The 25,030-nt window shown below is 35.4% G+C and overlaps 1 protein-coding gene across 8 annotated transcripts in view; it reads left to right on the top strand.

The window, feature by feature from the left end:
- PCDH17 (protocadherin 17) overlaps nucleotides 1-25,030 on the top strand; it is a 90,485-nt gene that overhangs the window by 50,582 nt on the left and 14,873 nt on the right. For 4 of the 8 annotated variants that reach the window (XM_086881145.1, XM_086881144.1, XM_086881143.1 and 1 more), the window contains one exon: nucleotides 13,007-13,090. The exons of the other annotated variants lie outside the window; for them this stretch is intronic. In XM_086881145.1, the coding sequence (XP_086737271.1) occupies nucleotides 13,007-13,090 (84 nt within the window). The remainder of the gene's footprint in view (nucleotides 1-13,006; nucleotides 13,091-25,030) is intronic. 8 annotated transcript variants of the gene reach the window in all.

Raw genomic sequence — 25,030 nt, 5'->3', positions numbered from 1 at the left:
ATGTGTCTTTTCCATCAAATGACAGACATCAACTGAAAATGTTTTATTTCTAGTCTTGAGAGCTTCACACTCATGAGAGTGGCCTAGAGGGACACAGCTGTCTCATTGTGCAGTGAACAGAGAATTATCCTTGGATGCATCCTGCTCAGCAAAGTCTTAAATATTATGGCCAGGTTCTTGAACTGGCATTGAAAATAAATGGAGAACCAATGGAAAATATGAATTTTTGATAGGACAAGTTGAGGTGGCTTGTCCTCTTAAACAATTATTTATTTTTGTTCTGTGGATATTATGCTTATGTCCCTGCCTGTTTTCTGCATAATGCTAAGTACAACAGTGTGAGTGAGACAAGATTATCACATTGATGATTGCTATCCAATCCAATATTAAAAAAAAAAGATAATGCTTCTTGAGGTAAAAACAAAGGAATTTCAGTTCCTTTCTCTGTGTATCTGATGAGATCTTGAGATGTACTACTTGAGTAAGCACAGGGTGTATAATTTCAGGAAACATAAAATATTCCTATCATACAGATATTCAGAATGTTCATTTTTCCTCCATCCAGCATCCCATCCTTCTTCAGCTGGCTGACCTTGAATCTGCTGTTCTTTACCCTTTAGATTTAGTGAGTTTTGTGACAACACTACTTCAGGAGATGTAAGGCTGGAGTCCTTGAGTTTGTGGCCCATAGCAGCTCCACTTACACAGTGTTTGTAATGCATGTAGCAAGCTTGCAACTTGTGGTCCCAGGAAGGATCGTTCCTAGGAAGGCATTAATGTGTTCAAAAGAAGAAGGAAATTTTTAACATTAAAAGGAGCAATAAAAATACAAATGACTGTCCATAAGTATTAGCCCCTGATGAGTAAGGATGGGATCTCTCATAGTGTCTCCAACATTAGAATGTTACTTTCACAATTTTATCTGGTTCAAATCAGTTATCCTGGTTCCATACAGTACATTCTACATTGTCCAGACGAGAATTTTAAAGAACAGAGGACTTGTGATCCTTCAGCAAGTTGGTTCAGGAAGGTGGACTGATTTTTTTTATATGTTCTTTTAGGCACTTGAATCTACTCACAGTAAAATTGAAACAGGGTAGAAGCAAAGAGTAGACTGCAGTCAGGAATGATCTGGCTTAGTTTTACATACTGTGGAACCACAGCCTAAAGAAAGGAGAAGCCTGCTTCAGTTGGAAGGTAGGTCTTCACTAGGGATGTTCCCTAGCCCAAAAACTTATGAATCCACACCACAAAACTGCTTAAAACAAAGCAAAAAGACGGCAAATGCCATGAGTTTTTTTCCATATCTAAGTAAAAATATTACTTTCAAGCAAATGAAGAAGTGGGCATTTCATCAGAAGCTTTCTGAAACTAGGCACTTCTTGACACAGAGATTTTTATGTGTTTTTCCACTGATGCTGCAACAGGAAAAAAAAAAAGATAAATGTCTTCTTATGTCTTCTTATGTCTTCTAAAATAATCACAACTTTTGAATAATAATTTCTGCTACAAATAGGCAAGATGTTGAAAGATTCTCTCCAACTAATTACATTATCTGCAGTTTTGTTTTTTTTTATCTGTTTCATGTAAGCTACTTGTTTGGCACACAGAATAAATGTTCATTCTGCATGTGCAAAAAACATAGGCCTTAACGTTTAAGCAGTAGGTTAGATTTTCAAGTTACCAAGCCAGATAGGCAGCAAGATGGAAACTGTCATTGTGTAAAGGATGAGATATAAAACTCTTAATATGAATGTGTATGTATTACTTTCTATTTAAAAGTACATGTTTAATTTATAAAACTTATTTAAAGATAAGATCTGAGAAATTCCACTCTTAGTCATTATATAGAGATTTATGTTTGTTTTGCAGACCTAACCAGATTACAAGTTCCATTCTGCTAGTAAATACCCAATACTTCATCATTTTGGGCTGAGAAAGTAGTGCAGATTTCTGCTCAGTTTTTAGTTTTTTAGAGTAGTGACTTTCTATTCTATCATTTAAAATTATTAGAAGGGTATAAAAAAAAAAAACACATTTTTCTTGCAAACTGTAAATGGTTACTGTGAAATAACTAATTTCTCAGGAGAAAATTCAGACTTGTATTACACACAAACAAATTAAAAAGAATTTTAAAGATTCCTAAATCTATAAAAGTCATATTTTACAAATTAAATAAACACATGCTATTGCAATGCACCTAGTCATGTGCCTTAAAAATTCCAAGTTCATAATAGCAAAATTATTTTTATTTAATTACCCCAGATAAAGTAAGTAGGCATTCCTAAGGCATGAAGTTTCTAAACATCTATAGTATTAGAAGAGATACATTATGAAAGAATTAAAAATGCAAATCTACTTTAGGAGGAATTTCTAGTTCCAATAGGGTGCAAGATGGAAATTTTCTCCTTAGTAAAACAGAAAGAAAAAAAAAATCAGGCATGAGAACTGCCAGTACTTGTGTTTAAATTCTTGCCACATCTCCAGTTGATTGACATCTTCAATAAGCTGTTAATGACCCACTCCATTTGCTTTAAATGAGCCTTAGATTTTTAGATCTGGTGAGTTTTGTAGAATGTTGAATTAAGTAGATTTAATTGCCTTTTCTTTCGGTTTTTGTTTTCGTTTTAGTAATTCATCATTCAAAGGAATAGTATGCTTTGCCATCATAATAAAGTTTCTCAGTAACCTTTCCTTTGATTGAGTTCTAGATGCAAAACTGAGTACTAGCCATAATGAAACAGTATTCTTTCCTGAGCTAGGCTGTGTGTATTAGGTAGCAGTTATTCATAAAATAAGAGCCTTTCTCCTGCTGGCTTTCAGTGTTTTAAAGTAGTAATTTAGCATCTGTCTTGGAAAGAGCTGTGAGCATGTTGGAAATCAAAGATGACTCTAGTTCTGTTCAAGAGATGGGTTGGTACTGCATTTTTTTAGCATATTTTCTTTCCCTCTACTTTGGTACTTTCAGTCCTTGGGGCACAGAGCTGAGAAATATAGATTGTAGCTATCGTGCCAGATAAGGAAAACAACGTAAGTGATGATGCAAAATGTATTTCTCTGACAGTGAACAAGCAGAAACTGGCTTGTGCAAAACAAATTTTTACCATCTGACTGCGATGGGCTATTCTCACCACAGTGATACCTGCTGTGGAGCAGTGTTATATTTAGTTGCATTGTAATAGCATTTCTTTCAACAAGTGAATTACATATCGTAGAGACGTGGTGGCACAGGCAACCATAGCTATTAGCACACAATCAGCATTTTCTATTCAGACATGAAAATCTGTATTGGTGCCAGACACTATGTAACCTGTGCTTGTGACAGAGGAAATTATTGACAAGAGGGCTGTGAAATGGGGAGCTGGATATCAAACTGCCTATGAATGTAAGACTTCGTTGCAGAAAAACAAATAGAACCCTAACTCTGCCCGGCAAGAATGAATAAAAACGTAGAAGACATGATAATTAGTGAGCTCTCCTACTTCCATTCATGCTGGATGTTCATATGGGCAGAACTTCACTATACAAAATCTGAACTCAGTCCTCTGATGCAGACTTGCACGCTAGTCAGCTTTCCACAAATGCTTAGCTAGCTCGCATCTGCATAAGGTGGAGTGTGTACAACTGCAGTTCTTACATATACCTCATGGAGGGTGGAAGTCCATGTGAACTTGAGCAGAGTACACTTCCTGTGCCTCTCTGGATAAATTCTGCAGTCTTTACTTCCCTTCAGAAGGAGGAAAGCCAAGGGACTGTGCTTATCTGGTAGCCACTGCACTTTTGAGAGAAGGGAGTATGCCATTAGCTGAGTTAAAATGAAATACAATATCCAGTTTAAAGTAGTCACCGGGCTCTCTGTGACCTCATCCCTGCAAAACAGCAGCTAATCAGTGTTGTCTGGCAGGGCTGTATTATGTCCCCCCTCATACAATTCCTATCTGCTCAACAAATGACATATGATCTTCCATCCATCTTTGTGTCTCCAATCAGCATAAAATCTGTTGGGGGAGTGAGGAAGGGGCAGAAGGAGAACCAGACTAACCTCTGCAGCTCTATTACAGAGAGAACAATTTGTTTTTGTAATTAGAGCTCAGCAGTGATCTCTGTTTCACTGATACTCAGCTCGGTGTAAACAGAACTCAATTTTGACAACTGTTTAGCTCACGGCACAGTTTTAAAGTATTAAAGGATAATGGAAGACTTATTAGATTAGCTTTTGCCATGATCTTCTAGTGTCCCAGATAATTATTATTTGTGATAGAGCTGAATGGTTTAGTCTTGTGTTATTATTATGCATGCATTTCTGCATAATACTTTATCTGCTATTGATGGGCACTAAAATACGTATTAGGAAGTATACATTTATTCAAATTGCACAGATATTAGTGGTATTTCCAAGTGGATCAAATTGTTCTTTTTGTGATTTTTATTTTGTTTCCATCATAACAGTTCTTAGTTCCTAACTTATATTTTTTTAAAAAAATCTGCAGTTATCTTCATCATTATTCTTATTCACATTTATGATGTGACTTTTACCACAATCCTTTGATCCAATCATGACATTACATTTCTCCCCCAGCATTTTAACATTCCCTCTGTTTCACGTGTTTCACTGTTGCATAACTTTTTCTTACAGTATTACCTTTTCTGTCTTTCGTATTCAGTATTTTAAATCATTCCTGATAGTCACATACAGTTTTTCACCTTGTTATTTGACTTTTCCTCTAATTACCTTTTAATTACGGTGTGTTGTTTCTACGTCTGATCTTATAATTAGCATTTTTCCTTTTGATCACCTTTTGTCTCACTTTGCATAAGGTATGTATTTTTAATCTTTTCACCACTTTTCCCTACACAGTTTTACCTTTCTTATTTTTTTTATTTTTTTTTTCCTGGCTAACCTCATTCCATTAGTTTGACGCCTTATCTTGGTTTTGGCTTGGAAAGAGTTCATTAGCTTCCTAACAGCTGGTGCAGTGCTGTGTTTTGTTTTTAGTATGAGAACAATGTTTGATAACACACTGATGTTTTCAGTTTTTGCTAAGTCGTGCTTACCCAAAATCAAGGACTTTTCAGGTTCTCACGAAGGAGAAGGCAGGAGGGATACAAGGAGCTGGGCAGGGGTGCAGACAGGACAAGTGACCCTAACTGGCCATGGAGATATTCCATATTGTATGGCACAATGCTCAGCATATAAACTGTGAGGAAAGCTGGCCAGGGGCTGCTGCTCGGGAGCTGGCTGGGCACTGGTCATTGAGTGGTGAGAAGTTGCATTATGCATCAATTTATTTTTGTTTTCTGACCCATTAAACTGCTTTTATCTCAACCCACATGTTTCCCCCCTTTTTTTTTTCCAATTCTCTCCATCATCCTGCTGCAGTGGGGAGTGAGTGAGCAAAGCTGAGTGGTGCTTAGTTGCCATGCAGGGTTAAACCATGACACTCCCCTCTGATCAGAGACATTACTTCTAATATTCTTATTAATTTCCAGTAAATATTTTGCATCCTGTATTGTCCTTGTTTATGGCAATGTAATCTTCGTTTTTGAGACATCTAAGTTTGCAACTTCTTGGCAGTTCAGTGTAGATTAGGGCAATACACTTGAAGGTGATTACATGATCAACCTTGGACACAGCCTAAATTGCTGGAAGACATGAGTTAAAAAAAAAAAAAAAAATTAGTATTTTCAATTTGAATAATTGTACTCTCTTAAGGTTCATCAGGAAAGCAATGTCAAAGTGCATTTAACAAAACTTGAGTAGTCCATGAGTGAAATGTGGTTATATTTTCATCTGTTTCCAAATGAGATAGACTGGTGGCTAATGTTATGAAAGCACAAGGACTTCTTAGGGCAAAGACAGATCTGTCAGGGTTAATGGCCCCAAATCCTTCCTGTCCTAACCCTCTTTTAATGTTTTGGGTTTTTTTCTTTGCAGATTACTTCTTAAATTTACTCTTCAAAACAAGAGTCCAGCAAGAAAAAAGTGTAACAATAACTGCACTCTGTGATCCACCTCACTCTTTATCTTTTATATAATAATCTTCATGCTGTGCTCATTCTAGTGTGCTGCCATCCAGCAGGATGGTCTGTTGCTAGTTTTGTTCATGTTAGCCATTTCATGCTCATGATTAGTATTCTTGTTTGTTCTTGCAAAATGTGGTAACTCAAAAGCATCCAGGCTTTTCAGCCATATTTTCAATTTGGAAGTGAAAGGCATGCATCTATTTCTGAAGAAATCAAGCTTGTGAAATGGGCATAGAGCAAAAGAGGAGATTGCTATAATCACTCTGTAGTAGGAAAAAAAGGATTATACACACACACACACATACACATACACACACACACATATATATACATATATATATTTGTGCCTTGCACATATACTGCCAAGTTATCATGAAAAGAGCAGGTAGTTTCCTGAAAGTCAACCTTTTCCTACACAGCTTTTATTGTGTATTAGGTATTTCTGTTCATTCTGTTGATACTCATCACAGCAGTCTCTGAGTACCTTCCAGCAGTGTAATAAGCTCTTGACTTAAGTTCTCTCATTTTTTCTCTAGAAGGAGAAAACAGCTGAGTGCGCCATTAAATTAATGCATTTTTGGTAGCCTGTGTCCCAAAGGACTACAATTCTAGTTAAAATTTGTAATTCTGGTTGAACTATGGCATGTCCAATCCTAGTTAAAATTTGTAATTCTGGTTGAACTATGGCATGTCACAGAGAATTGAATACTGGAGCAAGGGTTTACTACTTTCTCCTTTGCTGAGACAGTTTTGTAGCCAAGGCTGTATAGGCTGTTGTTTGTGACAACTTCATGCTAATAAGGAACATAAAAGTTAAGATAAGTGACATATGTAGTGAGAGAATCACAGAATGGTGTGGGTAGGAAGGGAGGTTTATAGATCATCCAGTCTAACCTCTCTAACAAAAGCAGGATTCAACACCCTCATTGTGAAAAAATTCTTCCTTACATCTAATCTGAACATATATTTCAGTTTAAAACCATTGGACTGTGGTTCTGACACCACAGGCCTTGGTAAAAAGACTTTCTCCGTCTCTCTTATAAACCCCATATGAATCCTGATAGGTTGCTGTAAGGTGTCACCAGAGCCTTCTGTTCTCCAGGCTGAATAGACCCAACTCTCTCAGCCTGTCCTCACAGAAGAGGAGCTCTACCTCCCTGACTATTTTTTTGGATCACCTCTAAACCCTCTGTAACACGTCTTTCTTGTGCTGAGAATGACAGAGCTGGACACAGCACTCCAGGTGGGGTCTCATGTGAGTGGGGTAGTGGGACAGAATCCTCTCCTTTGTCCTGCTGGCAGCAGGCTACCAGGATGCAGCCCAGGATACCTTTGGCTTTCTGGGCTATGAGTGCACATTGCTGGATCATATCCATTTCTTCATCCACCAGAAACTCTGACTCCTTCTCAGCAGGGCTGCTCTCAATCCATGCATCTCCCAGTATTGATGTATTTCATTTGGCTTTTTTGAAGTTCACGAGGTTAAAAGTTCTTGTTCCTAAGTTTTGGTAGCCAAAGGGGAAAAATAAAAAATAAAAAAAGAAAAAAAAAAAAAAGTGCAGCTTACTAAAATAGCATTTGAATCTCTATATTAAGAATTTAAACTGAAATTCTCTCTGATAGAGCCTCTCTTTTTCCACAGACTATGTAGGGAGCATAAAAAGGCCAACTTCTCAATTTACATATCTAAGCAATGTAGCCCTCCCAGAACACAGATTATTTTATTCTTTATACTGGTAGAATTTCAGCCCAGGAGACTAGAATATAGTTGTGAGAGTTTCACAATACCTTTGTGAGTCTTTTAGGACCATTTGCTCTGCTGAACTAGTAAATATGCCTTCATAAGCTGGTGCTTTCCAAGTATGTCCCTGGTGAAGGCAGCATCATTTTCCTGAGATAAAGAGAGAAAAAGCTGTCGGCTAATGTTCACTTTTCGGTCCATATCATGTGAATTATATCAGGTAATATACATGACAATGATCCAATGCTGATATTTAGGTAAGACCTGAAGGTACACTGATAATTATACTGTTCACTGCAAGTGTGGGTCTTAGGTACCACTGTTGATCATTTCTGACATAAAGGTATAGCACATTCTCTCTAGATCAAAGAAGCTAGACAGATCTCGTGGTTTAACAGCACAGAAGTAGAGAAGTATAAGAATAATTAACATTTTATCTTTCTCTTTAGATCAACACCCAGTCTACTACCATGTCTAGTCCATGACCAAGTCCAGACTGAGTTTTCAAGAATATTAAACTTGTGTAGATATTTTTTTTTAATGTTAATTAATTAACACCTTCCTGAGATTACTCAGGATTTAGATGACTGAATAGAGAATGTCAGTTTTATTACAGTTGGTGATTCTCAGCATTTTTGGAATACTCATTTTGCAAAGAAAAGAGAGCTTACTTATTTGAATGTCTATTCCTGTTAGGATTGGAACCAGCCACCTTCCAGACACTGTTTGTCTTCCTGAGCTGCAAAGGGCATAATTCAGATTTTTTTGAATTAACATTTTCTTAGGGATAAATTTCTTTATTTTTTTTTTGTGAATAGCTATATTGAAGTTTGAGGCCTTTTGTAGACACATACCTTGCACGACTCAATTATAAACAATGTATCAATTAATTATTTTTCTATTATTTATTAAAAGATATATAAATAGGCACTAATATTTAAATTACCATACCAGAACAGCTTGTTCTGTATAGAAATACATATTTTATAATATTAACATTGTAAAAGCAGCTTTGTGCAGAATATTTACAAGACTAGAGATTCAAGGAGCAGATACCAGATAAAACTTTTTTCTTGGGAACTTTGACAACAATGTCAGAAAACTTTAAAGTGGTGAAATCTGGAGGTAAGAAAAAAATTGTCAGAATACATAGAAGAACACAAATATTGAAAACAATTTAAATGAAATATCAGCAAACCCTAACTGAGGCTTTTCAACTTTGTAAAAAGCATATTTTAAAGTCAGGAAAAATTCTCCCCACAAAGACAGGAAGACATTATTCTGAGAGCTAGCACATCTTGGTAGAACCTTGCAGTGATCTTGTGTATATGTATTAACTATACTTTTAGAGTCGTACATGAAACATTACTTAACAGCAATTACAAAATCTGCTGATGGTGAATACTAGGAAAAAAGATCTTGAATTCTGTGTATTGAAAGAGAAGGGAAAGAAAAGAACAGACAAATTAAACCTGTATAAAATATACTTTTCATAATATCATAGAATGATTTAGGATGGTTTAGGATGGCTCTTGAAAATTATAAAACTTTCAACTTCTCTGCCATGGGCAGCAACATCTCCCACTAAACTAAACTAGTTTGCTCAGAGCCCCATCCAGCCTGTCCTTGAGCACTTCCAGAGTTGGGGCATCCTCATCTTCTCTGGGTAACCTGTGCCGCTACCTCACCACCCTCACAGCGAACGTTTCCTTCCTAATACGTAATCTACAGCTACTCTCTTTCAGTTTGAAGAAATTCCTCCTTGTCCTGTCATTACATGCTTTTGTAAATAGTGTCTCCATCTTTCTTGTAGGCTCCCTTCAGGTATGGTGTGCAGAAAAACTCTACCATAAACCATAGCATAGCCTGTTCAATCCCATATAAAAGAGCTCTTTGTGTTTGTATTGAAGATGCTGTTATGTGTTGGGTTTTTTTTTTTTTTTATTTTCTCTTTCTCACTTTTCTTCCCTCCCCACCCTCCAATTAATCTAATAAACTTCATTAAATTGCAGTCTGGATGGATTAATTCCAGGAATCCTAATTTTCTAGGCATGCAGGAGGGCACTGTAAATTGCAACACACTCCATGGCAGGTAGTTCTAAGCAGATTTTGAGGGTAATTTCAGGATATACCGGATGCAGGATGTCTTTCAGTTTCTTCCCACATACTTCTGCTTCCAGTCTTCCTCTTCTGCTTTGATTCCTTTTCTGGGGGCAGGTAAGGACGATGTGGAACAACAAGAGTTTTCTGCAACTTCGATGATTTAAAAGTGCAACTATCAAGATAGGCCTTTCAAGTATACCGAAGAACTCCTTCATGAAAATAATATCTTTTCGCAAAGTAATATTTTGCATTACAAAAGATTTTTTCTGTTTTGTATGCACATATTTATGGCTAACTTGACTGGGCACATTACAAAAGCTATCCATGTAATCTTTCATTATTAAAGCAGCTTCTAGCATTAGATAGCTGTTAAAAAATATCAAATGCTTTTCCTTACCTTTTGAAAAAGGGGCATTTCAAATTGGAGCTTGGCTTTGGTTGTGGTTTTTTTTTTTTCTGGGTTTGGTCTTTTGTTCTTTGGTGTTTCTTTTTAAGTTGAAAATGATTGTTAACTTTCTGCCTTGGAGATAAACTAGCCATCTTCCAGAGAAACTAAAGAAAATTAAATAATTTCATAATCCATAACTTTCCTAAATGTAATTTTGCCCCTCAAAAAAGATACTAATGTTTCAGATTTATTTAAAATGCATATTTAGTTAAGAAACATGCTTTTATTCATCTTTCTCAAACTCACTTTACTAGACATGTCATTATTCAGTGGCAGAATTTCTCTTTTACTTTTAAACAAAAAGTTTAGAAGCTCCAGATTTGTGACCCTCTTAAAGAAAAAAAGGTTTCATAGCTAAACTAGGAATTTACATGTGTCTTCTGTGCTAATTTTTAACCATTCATCATGTCTTGTGAGAAAAATGAAAGAAAATATTTTTCTTTCAGCAGCAGACATCAGATTATGTGGTGTCTCAGTAACAAAGGGTAGTATCTCATCCATATTGTATATAATGCATTAAATATGGAGTGCAAATAAATGTAAAAAATTCATGCAGCAGATAGGCTGAAAAATGTTAAAATCAACATTTTTGCACAAGCATCCAGAATATATGGAAAATATACAATAGTTTTCTGCCATACCAAGAATATAGAACTAAATCAGTGACAATGTGAATAAAACCCCCAAGTTTTCCAGTCCTCAGTTTTCAAACAGGAGCAGTTACACATTATTAAACCCATAGGGAAAACTTTTACCCTTACCAGGTTTGCTAAGATTCATCTCATATAAACTCATTCAGCACTAAAGGAATAATTCCAATTACAGTATTTATGCAAATCTGAAGACAGAATCCTCTAATTACAATAGGTTGTACATTCAAATACATTCACTGTGGTTTTTTTACATGTACCACATAAAATGAAATCCATTATATTTCTGCATAGTATTTTGTAATTTGTATCTTCTGGTTTTTTTCCTTTGTTTGAACTGAATATTTCCTAGAATTTTAGTACTTTTTCCAAAGTTACCCTCACTGGGTTACGGGACATGACAACCCTCAACTTATTTGAATATTTTTATTCCAGATGAATTAGAATCCTTTATTTATCGTAATAAAAATATCCTTTGGAAATTAAGGGGAAAACCAGCATCTTGTACCTGTTCCTCTGTAAGAAGGAACCCTTATATTTTAGTGGATGTATTGAATATCTGGCAGTGTAGGATTTTTCCATCTCTTTTAGTCTAAATGTCAAGTTCTAATTACTGAAATGAAGTGTTTGTAAAAGGAGGAATATTTATCATGGAGCCATGACTTCTTTTGAGATAAGTTTATGTCAAATGAAAAGCAAAGTGAATTTATCTTGGAAAAAGAATACATATACATAGACACGTACATAGAAAGACTACAAATCTTTATTCAGAATATCTTTAAAAGGTCTGGAAGTCTTTCTTTTGTGGCAGACTACAGATCTCAGTCAAATTCCTTCAACTTCATCTAGACAAACTCTGCTTTCCTGCTAATGTGCTACATATCCAGTTAGAGCCTTATAAACATGTGCATTTTCCAGACTTACTTTCAGGTGCTTCCATATGTTATGAGAGCATATTCAAGATCAGGATAGGAATGTATACAAATTAGATGAGAAGCCAGAGAAAAAAAAAAAAAAAAAAAGGAAACATCTGCAGTGCATCAATGGGAATAAAAAAATGTTTAAGCTGCCTGTTATTAACTGCTCAACCTGTTTTATGCTGGATTTCTGCATAATTATGTTACAGGGGAGGGGAGAAAACAGATGTTGAATAAAGATTGAAAATAAGAAAATGAGACTGCTAGAAAAAAAATAGTTGTGGTTGCTCACAGCTAGACATTTTTTGGCAAGACTTTTAGACAGCAATCTATTTCTCAGATTCATTGCCCATTTCTGCAAGATTAATGTAAAACAAAATGTTTCTTTTTAAGTCTGATCAGTTGAACAATTATACAGCTCCAATAATCCCCAAGTCAGTCTTTCAAGAAAGCAGCTGAATGTTTCCTCAAGCAGTTTCATAAATTAGATTAAATGAATATCATATCAGGTCAGAAACCCTATAAGCTCTTTTCATGGGAAGTTGTTGATAGCTTATGTCATTAGCTGCTTTTTTTATCCTTTGCAAATATCCAGATAATCCATACAAGATACATTTTTTCACAATCTTTACAGAATAAATGCCATCAAACTATACTTGCATGTTTTCTATATTTCTCACACTTGTGTCATGCTTTAAAGCCAACAAAACTATAATATTTTAAGAATGTCTCAATTTTTTTTTTTTCTCTACTTAGTTGATATTTTCCAGCACTGGGTCTGAATGCATTAAGAAGTTTCTAGATAGAGCTATCTAAAAAAGGGGGCTGAAACTACATGTAGGCACTACACTAAATCATTTGCATCACTGCTACACTGTATTGTCTGTTCTACCCTGATTATTTACCTGAGTGAGAGTTATTTGTGAATACACTCTGTAGTGGCCCTTGACTAAAGGGATCGTGTGCTTTATTGCAGCTGCTACCACACGTTTTCAGACATGGCTATTCACAGGATTAAGACAAAATCAGAAACCATTTTGGAAGAGGGATTCAGATGTGAAATGAATCCTTTCTCCAAAGTTTAATTTTCTTCTTGTTAACTAAAAATATTTTATTTTTCAAGCATTCCCGACTTTGCTTTCCTTTGCTATCCTCACCCTACATACCATCACAAGTAGACTTCAGTCTGTTGATCTGCTTCTTTCAGGTGAGCAAATACTTCATCTGTTAGCTGTCTTCTCTTGTGATCCAAAGTATACATGTGAGATTATAAAGATGTGTAGGGTTTGTTTTTTAAGAAGTTGGAGCTTAAAAAAATCACATATCAGAGCTTTATGGACAGTTATTTTTTGAAGACCTTGCAAATAATTTGATGAAGAAACTGCATATTTGTATTATTTTTTGCATTTAAAGGATTTGGACATCAAAAAAACTGTTCAAAATGATATCACTGTCTTTGTTTTGGTCCTGATAGAAAAAGAAAGCATGCTATTTGAAAGAAGTAAAGATGTGTAAAAAAAGACTGTGTGAACCCATATTACTTTGGGTGTGCTGTGTGCATGTACCTTCTCTAAATAGATTCTTATTACAGATTGCAAGTAAATAGCAGTAGTTTGATGTTATATTATGCTTAAAATCCCAGCTACGCCATTAGCACCAATCTCTGCAGGAATGCACGGTTCACAGGTACTGGCTGGTAGGTTGATGGATCTGTCTGTAGAATCAGAACAAATCAGCTATGATTCATTTTTTGCCACAGATAAGCCATAAAACAAAGACAGCAGATTGATGGAGGTTTAATTTTTCTGCTCTTGTTTTAAATAGTGGATGTAGAACAGGTTCTTCTATTTTATAGCCTGAAGCTGAACTGTCAACATAAAAGATGTACGGACTTAATACCTGAGAGCAGGGCAGAAGAATGACTTCCCTCTTTTTTAAAGAGCAGATTAAACCCTGAACAATATACCTCATTACTACCTAGTCTAAATTTATTGTAAAGGCAGTTTTTGCTAAAGCATGAAATATTTTGTCTTATTACCTACTTTACAGAAAGACACAAATTTCAGCTGAGAATGAGAAAGTTTTTCATTTACAACCTGCCAGTTTGTGCTGGGAGAAATTCTGTACCTGACCAAAACCGTAAAGCTTGAAACGGCATTACTGCTTTTTCCTTATGTGAGTGAATGTGACTGACTCTCATTTGGTGTCATGTAGCTGCAGTCAGTATGCAATTATGAGTTTATTAAATCTGTACTTGTTGAGGGAAACCCCCAGAATTCATCAAAACACTCAAACTAAACCAAAGGTGATAACCATTCAGGTTTTTGTTCAGATCTGGAGATTAATTCTATGGTTTATTTTTAGTTCTGGATATTTTTTTTCAATTAAAAAATAAAATTGTGGTGACTTCAGAAAACCATATGCCAGCTCTCTAAATAGCATTGATAGAACATTACACATTTTGCAGAAGGAACAGAATAAGAGAAACATGGGCAGAAAAAAACAGAAGATCAAGTGAGAAACAAAAGACTGAAGAATAAAATATAAATAAATAAAAGTAGTTATTAATGATATATTTCTTTTACATATTTGGCAATAGCTTATATTTCATTAAAGCAAACATACTTTTCAGAAAGTATTTCTCCTGTTCATCATCACAGATATCCAAATTTATCCCCAAAAGGAGATCCTCTATATGTGCATAGGATAAAAAGTCCTGCTGCATTCATGTCAGCTCACCTCCTTTTGACTAAAATTCTGGATGTGTGGAACAACTGCAGTTAGACCTTAGCTAGAGTCCACTTCTGGACATCTCTTAAAATTCACTACTTTTTTTTCCCACCAAGAAGAATTAATTCTTTACTTGAGATTGTAGAAGCAATTACAGACATGTAATTTTGCTGTTTATGACAACCAATGTTGGTAAAACAATTTCCAAGTTAAAATGTGCTGAAATGCAGTCTTGTGTAGAGCTTATTAGACAAATAACATTTTATTTTCTAGTTTTGTTTAATATCAGTTGGGGAGAAAAATCCAAAACAATCAAACAAACCGTACATAACACAGCTGAGCTTAACCAGCACCATTTAAATAAACTAAAAGTTTAGTTTAAAATGTTTTATGAAGCAGATGATATAATTTTTATGATCACAGATTCCTTTTTGATTTTATTTTGGTTTTAATAGGATGTTGCCTTTAGTCAAAGCAGGTATATATCCCACATTCCCTTTGCTGCATGCTTGCCAACACATATTATGTACATACTTATAAATTTTTGCTTGTGCTTTGAACTCCTTCTATTTCTCCATTGACAAATTCTCCATTTTAAAAGATTTTTTTCTACTCATGTAGAAAATTACATGCTTAAGCTTGCTAGGTTTAAAGATTGTTGGCCTGATAATTTATATTAATAAATTTGCTGTCCTTATGTGATCTTGGATGCTGATTTGATTAAAATTGTATCCAATAACTTATATTTGTTGTATCCTGGAGGTCTATAATATAGTTCATGCTGCATGGATGCTTCTTAGTAGAAGTATTTCTTCAGGTTTTGTTTTTTATTTCTCCCTAATATTTATGTTTTGCTCTAATAGAAATATGTTGGCCTCTTGTGGTGAATATTTGTCCTGTTATCCCTTGAAACTTCTTTCTGTACTCACACTCCAAGTGTGAGTACAGAAGCTAATCTGCTTGATTTTTTAAAGTAGCACTAGGTGATATTTTTTTCTTATGGAAGGGATAGAAATTTTTAAGTGAATTAAATTAGTCTTTTCCTGACTAGTGTAGGATGACATGGTTTTCATTAATTGTGTGTGTTCTATGTGATGTGACACAGCTGGGCACAGCATGCTGGAGCGTGTCTTCCAAGAAATTTCAAGACAACTTTCTTGAAAACTGCTGTGAAAAAATAGCACATTTTTATAGCAAGAGTGATTAATCAAAATAGGACTTTCCCTAACACAGAAACAAAAAGAAACCAATTGGATGCCACTTCTGCAGCTCTGCTCATAATCACTGACAAAATTATTTGCTGTGTCTTGTTACAGAAGACTTTATTTAGGGTAGGGAACCAAGTGTTTTCAAGTATTTCTGCCAAAAGATGGTAACCTAAATCTACATTTAGATATTTGGAGTGCCAATTTGATCCATATTCATAGACCTAATTAGGGATTTAGATCAACTGTAAATATCCACATTAGCATGCACATGATGTTGATTCTCTTAAGCAGCACTCCGTATGTTAGAGTGGGAAGTTGGTCACCTGTCTCACACATGGACACCTTCCTTGGAGGCATGCAAGGATCAGAATCTGGTGCCTGTGTCCCTCTGACATTCCTTGTAAAGGTGTAAATGTGTGTACCTGTGAACAACACAGAGCAGTACTGCACATCAAATGGAAGTGTCTGAGTCAATTCAGTGTCAGAGTCAACCTGGACACTTCAGAGAATTTTTTCAGGATAGTCTGATAACTATCAGTGAGTTTCTTCTTCAGGATAATCAGGATAATCTGCTTCTCCATGAGCTGTCATTTAAACATATTTTACATTGATTTGCTTAGAAAGCCATATTTGAAAAACTTGGCCAGTAAGTGGTTTATGGTACCATTAATGATCTCCTAAGTCTGTTTCAGATATTCAAGGAGAAAAAGAAATCCTATGTAGGAAAATCAGTCTTTCAACAACAGTTATGAAAAGAATAACTTGATTTTTTCTAGATATATTTTCAGAGGTTTTTAGTAATAAATCCATGAAATTACATTCCATGTCTGCACATTTCCCTTATTACCCATAACTTCTGATCCAATATCTATCCCAGGATGCAGGACTCAAAAGTAAGTTTACACAAATTTTGTGGATATAGACAGCTGCAATGGACTATGTAAGTGTTCAGTATCAGTGGAAAACTGATGTCACAGATTATTAGATGCTGAAGACTTGACTGAAGAGAGTCATTAACAATGCCTCAGTTGCTTAGAAAGCTTCAAGCAGACTGTGGCTTCCGAGACATGTTAGTCAATACAAAAATTTTCAGAAAAGAAGCTTTAATTAGTTCCACTGCTCATGGCACTATGTGTTATTGTAACCATGTTATCTTTGTAGGCAGTGCAACAGAAACCAGTCTAGTCAGCAGAACCAAGCACAGGGAGACAAACAGCCCCTTGGAGCATCTCAAGGCAGACAGAATGCAGAACAGGAATAGGAATATTAGTGGGACAAAGATTATAGAAACAGGGAATCATAGAACAGCTTGTGCTGGAAGAGACCTTAAAGATCCATCTGCTTTCAACATCCCTGCCATAGACAGAGAAAACTTCCACTAGGCCAGGTTGCTCAAAGCCCCATCCAGCCTTGCAAAAAATATTCAAAATTTTGAAAAACTTTAATTTTTCTTTGGTGACACATGGAAAGTGAAAAGATGTGGGCCACTAAGATTTTCTCAGTTGGTCAGAGCATGGTGCTAATAATGCAAAGATTTTGGATTCAATCAATGTACAGGCCATTCACTTAAGAATTGAAGATCCTTGTGGGCTCCTTCCTACTTAGAATATTCTGTGAAATCTGTAATTGGCAGTGAAATGGCTCTCCAAAAATAAGGGACAAGCAAACTTACTTCTGAGGCTCTTGGAAGGCTGAAAAAATATTTGATTTGCATATATTGAAAGAATATACATTAACTGAATGCAGGGGCTGTTGTCTCTCTCTTTCCCTTCACATAAAAACAGAACATTTCTATTTAGAGGAATAAATTAGAGATACTTAATAGCACTTCAGCTTCTCCTGATCTGGTCCCAGGCCCACTTTACTGAATGATGGATTCTGCACTCTTTTCGGAGGTCTCCATAAGAGGGAGATAAATAAAAGGGTCTCCATTAAAAGGAGATAAATACAAAGGGAGATAAATAAAAAATAAATAAAGGTCTCCATAGAAGGGGCAATGATAACAACACAGCATGTGTTGAGACTGCTACAGATATTTTGCTTTGTGCATAAGAGATAAGCTGTTGGTTCTTTGTATAATTACTAATTATTCAGAATTATCACCAGTTGTATTCATGGGACGGGACAGAATACACTTTTATCATAGAATAAGATTTCTGTAGATGTTCTTTCTGATGCCTTATAGAATCTTATTACATTATCCTCTTTCTGTGATTCTTTGCCTGCTTTTTCTCAAATATCTCTAAAGCTGCTGGTAAGAGAAAGCATTTTAACAGATATCCTTGCACTCTGAAATGAATTTATTATGGATATAGAATTGTATTCACACTTCTTACAATCACCTCTTTTCACCTCTTCATGCAGTGATTTCCTCCAGGTTGTTGTAACTGCACTTGATTGCAGCATAGGAGGTTAACAGGTGCAAAATTAGTCTTACATCTTTTGTTCAGCCATGCAAGCCTTGAAAGCTTTACTCATACTTTCAATTTTAACATGGCTTTTTTTCTACCTTTATAAGTATTTTTATAATTGTCAGTAGGGTAATTAAATATTTTTCATATATTCCTCGACAAGCATATGACAATGTAGATATTGTAGAAAAAGTTTTGCCTTTGTGATAAGAATCCAACAACATCCTTGTGAACATTACTCTTTATTTATACGAAAGTGATCTCTTGCAAAATGTCAGTGGCATACAAAAAATTGCCTTTGGTCCTTAACCCTTTCAGACTCAGACACTCCCAATCCACTAGTCTTTTTTGCCAGGATCTATTCCACAATTCCACACCAATACATAAGTGAAAGTGACAAATTAGAAAACAAAAATAAATTTTCAGATAATTGTCTTGCAAAATTTTAGACAAAGTTGAACTTTCACAGATTAAATTATTGTCTAGACTATTAGCAGCTTTTCCCTCACTATTATATGCCCTAGTTCATGCAGATGATGCAATCATCTTTGATTTTAGTCAGGTGTGGTCTCACTGAAAACGAGGGAAATTGTATATTCTTTCTGAAAGCCTTTAAAAATGGAAAGATTAAAACTTATGCTGTAAATATAAGTTTTATGAGCAACAAATTTGATGGAACTTACTGTGACCACCAAGCACACCTGAATGTTTTAGATGTTTTAAAATAATTTTGTCTTTTTTCCTGTCCCAAACACTTGACTTTTCCCATAATTTCAGCGAGTAGAGAAAGGCTTTAGACAGGCAAAAGAAATCTTAAATTCAGGTGTGTTTTAGCACCCAGGCTGTTTCTACATTTTAAGATAATCACAAGGCATGAGTTAAGGATTTTATCTATATTACAAATCTGTTCTCAGAAGGCTTTACATTCCCCATTGCAGCCTTTGATAATTCAATTAGTCTCTCAAAAAGTTGGGAGTAGCTGATAAATTCACTTTAATGTTAAATCAAGTACCCCAGCAGGTTTCTCTTAATATCCTTGCTTCTCAGGGAGCTTAACTCTAGACCTCCCAAACACAACTTTCTTCAAGGAATATGAGGTCCTTTTGGAGAAGATTAAAAGAGCTGTCTCTACCAACATAGCTTCTCACCATTAATGAAGTTGCTTCAGATCATGGCAGAGATCTCATTCACTCAGATTGCTGTCCATCTAGTTTAATTTATTTTGATTGGCAGCCTTAGGTCCCTCCATGGAACAGATTCCTTGAATATGATGACTTATTCTATGAACAGGGAATGGCATTACACAAGCTGAGTTTAACCCTCCCCTTTAAACATTGTCTTTTGGGATTTCCAAATCCTATTGGCAGAAACTGATTGCTGAACAATAAGTAGGAGGGGATTAGCTAGATCTGCATTGGCTGTGTCTATAGAGTCTGCTAACAAAAAAAGAAAAAAGCCAGTTCTGTTTGTCTACTTCTAGTAAATGAATAAAGAATATGTTACATGCAAAAGGTAACAACGGGATTTAGTGTGGTAAATAGATGCATGTCCCTGCAGAAATCAGATAGCAGAGCAGAGAGAAAAATCCTAACAAGAAAATGCTGCTTTACTACTCACAAGCACTTGGCCCTAAAAGGCAGATTGTCATTGACCTTCTGTACCGGATTGCAGTTTTGCTAGAAGGAAGACTTGAATTTTAGATGTATTCATCCATGTCATCAAAAATGCATGTTGTCATCATAGTTAGAGCAGGCTAACTGGGACACTGAAAGCTTATAGAAAATGCTTTACTTTCCTCTCCAAAATCAGAAAATAAAAAGTGACTGAAATATACATATGCCTCTCTGTGTGAAATGTTTTATCCTGTATTTTTTCCCCTCTTTGATTTCCTCTTTGAAATCTAATAGGCAATTACATTCCAGAACAACATTTACTGATTGTTTTATAAAACACATTTTCACAGTAAGCAAAATAAATATAGTACTTTAGATATGATTTTTTCAAAGAAAGATTTCAAACAAATTAATTTCTAATGAATTAGTCATAGGAAACTTTAGGGAAGATGGTTTACATAAACATTTAAATTTAATATATTATTTTTTATCTTTTGTTTTTTTGTCTTGAAAATCAGACTTACATAAGATCTTCTTTTTATTAAGAGTGTTTAGCCTAACAAAGAATTGCCCTTTATGTTCCCATACTAGTTTTACTTATATCTTTTTTTAAATATAAGTATTTTCTTTTTAATAGCCCTTAGCTACCAAAAAAAAAAATATAGTCTAAACCTGAAAATATCTAGCCTGGCATATTCTGTCCCAATGTTTCTTGTGAATATGAGCCTTACTTCTCTGTCCACTAAAGGGCCCTGAAAAACCTCTTGGAGTGCAGGTGCAATGAACTGCAAATGAACTCGTTCAAGACAGTTTGTAACACCAAGCTGGAATTGAATTTATTTGTATATCAAGAAGACCAATAGACTGCAGTCCCTAAATCTAGCTGTGGTAAAAATTCACGAGACCATTTGATAATATAGATCCACTTACAGGATTACCATAATTGGTTTTCTACTTGATTATGTTTAAAGAAAAATTAACTGCTAAATAAGTGTATCAGCTTTTCAGAGGGCTGTGACTGGTATTTTATGAACAAAGTTGATAGCTGTTTATCATCATAGTCTGGCTCTGAGAAACACCAACTTAATGTTGTTGAATCAAAAAGCACATGCCAAATTTTAACTGAGAATTTATTTAAAGAAGGAATAGTTGGGCTGGTTTTGAAAGCAACAGATTTAATGAATGAAAGGGCTCAGTCCTGCTCGGCCGTTAAAATAAAAATCTTGAGATCAGATATCTGAGAATGGAATCAATGTCTGGTGGGAATTCCAAATAAGCTGCTCTATATCAATAGATTTTCAAGGTGTCCAGTACTCTGCTGTGTTTAGGTTTCAGCTAGATTTGTGAGCCAGCAGAGCCTGGGCTACAAAAAGCAAGGTATGTCTGGACAGAATATTTGGCTTTGCCCCCAGATTCCTTCAGGAGACAGGATGATGTTCTGGTTAAGCTGGCAACATGCTGGCTTGCTCTATTGGTCTGGAGACAAAGTAGAGTTGATCATCTGATCTGGATTTCTCTTGCTAAATTTCTGTAATAAAGATAAAATAAAAAGGCACTTCATGCCACATCAAATGTCTTGTTTTTGTAATTGTGGAAGAATCAATACATCAGCAAAGTCACTCCCTGCTATGCTTCTGATATGAACTTGGAATCAGGGCTGCAGCTGCAAGAGGGGTCTGGATCAGCTACAATTTTCTTCAGTGAAGAACATCAGATCCAAATGTGTTCCTTCAGGCATTCAAAGTGCAGCAATTTGTCACAAGTCTTAGTTCTGTAAAAAAATAGTAGTATCTTGTTGTAAGCATGCTAGCACAGTAAAAAGGGAGAAGGAAATTTGTTTCCTTTTTCCTGAAAATAGCCCAGTGGGAAAATACTATGAAACTTGAGTTGATAAATATTCTGTGGATTTCCCAGAAGTTTTATGTGCATAGTATCACTTAGTTATCACTTAGTATTAGTTTGCAGTGGTAGCACAATGTGCATAAAGAGCACATTGTGGAAAAGGGGACTCATGTTACTTAGTTACACACCTCAATCCCATCAGCTTTAGTTTAGGAAATATTGGGCTCTAAGACTCAAAATACACAGTTTTCTGAGTGCTGGAAAGCTTAACTCAGCTTATAGGAAAAGGCAGACCAATTGATATGTATCCCTAACTTGTAGACATAGACAACTTCAGAACGTCAGCTCCATGCATATGAAGATAGGTACCTACCTATAAAGTGTCCTAGGTCTGGAGCTTTTCAATGGCTTTCTAAATGGCTCTCTGAGTCCATCCCTCTCCATTGTCTCCAGAGATGACATAAGAATTCTAGCCTAATTTCAATTGTCACAGATTATGTGACTTTCTCTGTTTCTTGAATGAAATTAATGTTTTATAGCTGCCACTATGTCAGTGATGAAACTAATATTCATCATCTGAATCTACATCCTGTGGGTTTTTATTCAGTCCCTTGACTGACAAGAACTCTCCCTCAAATAGGAGTTTAAATGGAAGCTCTCTCTGACTGGCTTCCCTGTTGCATGATAATAAATCTTTAACAGGAGCAGTGAAAAACCTATGGCCTGTCTTCCTACTCCCTAAGGTTTAATCCACATGGTAGGAAAAAGTCAGGCTCTTCAGAAGATCTCAGCTGTGGGAATAGATTTACTCTGAGTTGTAAATAGGCTTGGGAAGATACAGTTGCATTAGGAAAGTCTATGCTTTATAGTCTTAAAGATTTTTTTATTATTTATCATTTATTATAGTCTCAAAGAAATAAATCTTAGTTGAAGAAGGACCTTGAGGATATTTCATCTTTGCTACCTATGACTAATTTCAGATGTCAAACCAGCAACTTTTTTTGTTTGTTTGTTTGTTCCCCTCTTATTTTGCAGGAAGGACTCATATCTCTGTGTGTTCTCAATTAAAAACATTTTCTTTTACTTTGGCGGGGGATTTTGAGATGAACATTGACACACAGGTTAAAGTGACTTCAAAAGGCCTTCAATTTAGTATTAGTTCTATGCAGCTACCTCCATCTTTCAGAGTATTACTGTTCTGCATGGTCTGTCTAACCAAAGAGCAAGATTTTCCATGCTCTTTGATCTTTTAAAAATATATTGAAATCTGAAAACAAGTGCTTTGCCTGAGTCTTGGCTCTGCTGGCAACAGTGCTCTGAATAATGTACTAACATGTAGAGTTCCCCTAATCACACCTAAAATAAAAAGAAATGCCATATCTTCAGAATGAGTCCAGCTATGTCTAGCAAATGACTAAATTCTCTAAAGTCTGATGTGGATAAAAGAGTGATCATAAACAACCAGTAAAGGAAAAAAAATAAAAGAAGAATAAATAGAAAAAAAAAAAAAGAGTTCCAGCTAAAACAACCCCATTTGATTAAAAAACTGTACAAAGTGCAAATGTCATGCTAAGACAAGAACTTAATCTCTACCTAAAGTTACACAGAAGGCACAGCTAAAATATTTTTATTATCGCCGTAGTACAGAGTTCATTGCATATATTGCCAATAATGCAAAAACAATGCCACAAAAAAATTCGTATCAATCCTTTCATTTATTTCTTTCACATTACCCATCTAGGTTAGAGGGTTTCTGCAGAGTAATACTGTGGACAATTAAGTCTGTTTAACACAGAGACAGATGCCAGATGTATGCATGTAACAGTTACAGAGGAAGCATATGCATAGTATCAGCTCTACAAATAGTCAGGCTCCCTAGGCACTCGACAGTTTTGAAGCTAAGGGAGGGAGTGTTTTTATGTTATAACATTTTCCCTTGGTGGTAGCAAATTAGCTGCCTTGTATCCATCTTCAGCTGGAACTGCAGAGAGTCGCTTGAGAGCTTACAAATAAGTTTAGAGCCCTGCTAGACTGTTTCTTAGGTACCTGAGAAGTGGTATACATACCATGCATGAGCACAGGCACCTGTGTAACAGGTAGACAAAAACCAACAATGAAAAGTTTGATTATTTTTTTCCCATAAGCCAAATTTTTCTTACCTTAATTCCTTACAGAATTTGTTCAAGGTCAGGCTGAGCCTTACTTTTAGATATGGTGCTTTATTTTTGTCTCCTTGGGAATTAAAGCAATTCCTCTTCTTAAAGAAAAACAAAGCAAAGCTACATTTTTATTAGGAAACCCAGAGGCTGTTTTTGAAGAATCAAGCAGTAGATATTTGGGCTCAGATTTCTCTGCTTTCCATTATCTGTGATATCCAGAATTCAAGCTAATAAGAGCTGTACAGGTCTCTTGCCTTATTTTTCCAATACAAAAAAAAAAGCCTGGAAGGAGGGGGGCCCATTAAAATCAAGTCATATTTTAAGGCATATATGGAACCATAAATCAAGTAAATATTATAGTGATAAGTTCCAGTAAATTAAAAGATTGCTTTAAATACCCTGAGAAAGTTGACAATGATCCACATCTAGCATAAGTTTTACTACATTTTATACCATGTCTTCCCCATTTCTAGGGGTGTAGTATCTTCATCATCTCTACAGAGTAAAGATTTTCTTAAAGGATGTCAATAGATTGATGTTAACTGGCTTATTCTGAATCCTTCCACAGCTTTAAATTTAACAGCTGCATCTTTTACTTGCTTTACCAGAGCAGTGTTTAACTTATCTAATGCCTCACTGCTGATTTCCTTTGTAGGGTGTTCAGATAAGTAAGCTGAGGGCACAGCTAACAGAAATTACCCTGACTGCATCTTACTTGGCGGTGATATTTTTAATTAGCTTTTAAGTCTATCTCCAAGACTAAAATACATGTTTTATAAGAACATGGCTCAGATTAGAGGTTGCTAGACACCAGAAAAATAGCTTCCAATAGTTACCGGGCTTAAAAAGTGAAGATATTAGTGAAAACAAAGAACACATAATGACAATATCTTTGGAAATAGATTCCCCAAATTGACAATTTTTCTTAAAGCTATCTTTTTTCGCATAAAAGTATTCTGACTTCAATTCAGAAATTGAAGCTATAACAAATGAAAAGATGACAAGTAAAAAGGTGAGTCTCAGTTGAGCAGCTGAACTGCTGCACATAAAAGTAACTAGTAGGAGAGATTTTTCTGTATTAATGGTATTAATATCTATAATCTTCTCAATCCTTGAAATATAAGAAGGTGATCTGTAACTTAGAGTTCCTGATGAAGGATCTGGGAAAAGGAAGATATGAATAC

This window comes from Cyanistes caeruleus, chromosome 3 (assembly GCF_971803275.1).
Source record: "Cyanistes caeruleus chromosome 3, bCyaCae1.hap1.1, whole genome shotgun sequence".
Taxonomy (NCBI): Eukaryota; Metazoa; Chordata; class Aves; order Passeriformes; family Paridae; genus Cyanistes; species Cyanistes caeruleus.
Note: the sequence above shows the minus strand (reverse complement) of the source record. Positions and strands in the feature narration are given on the sequence as shown.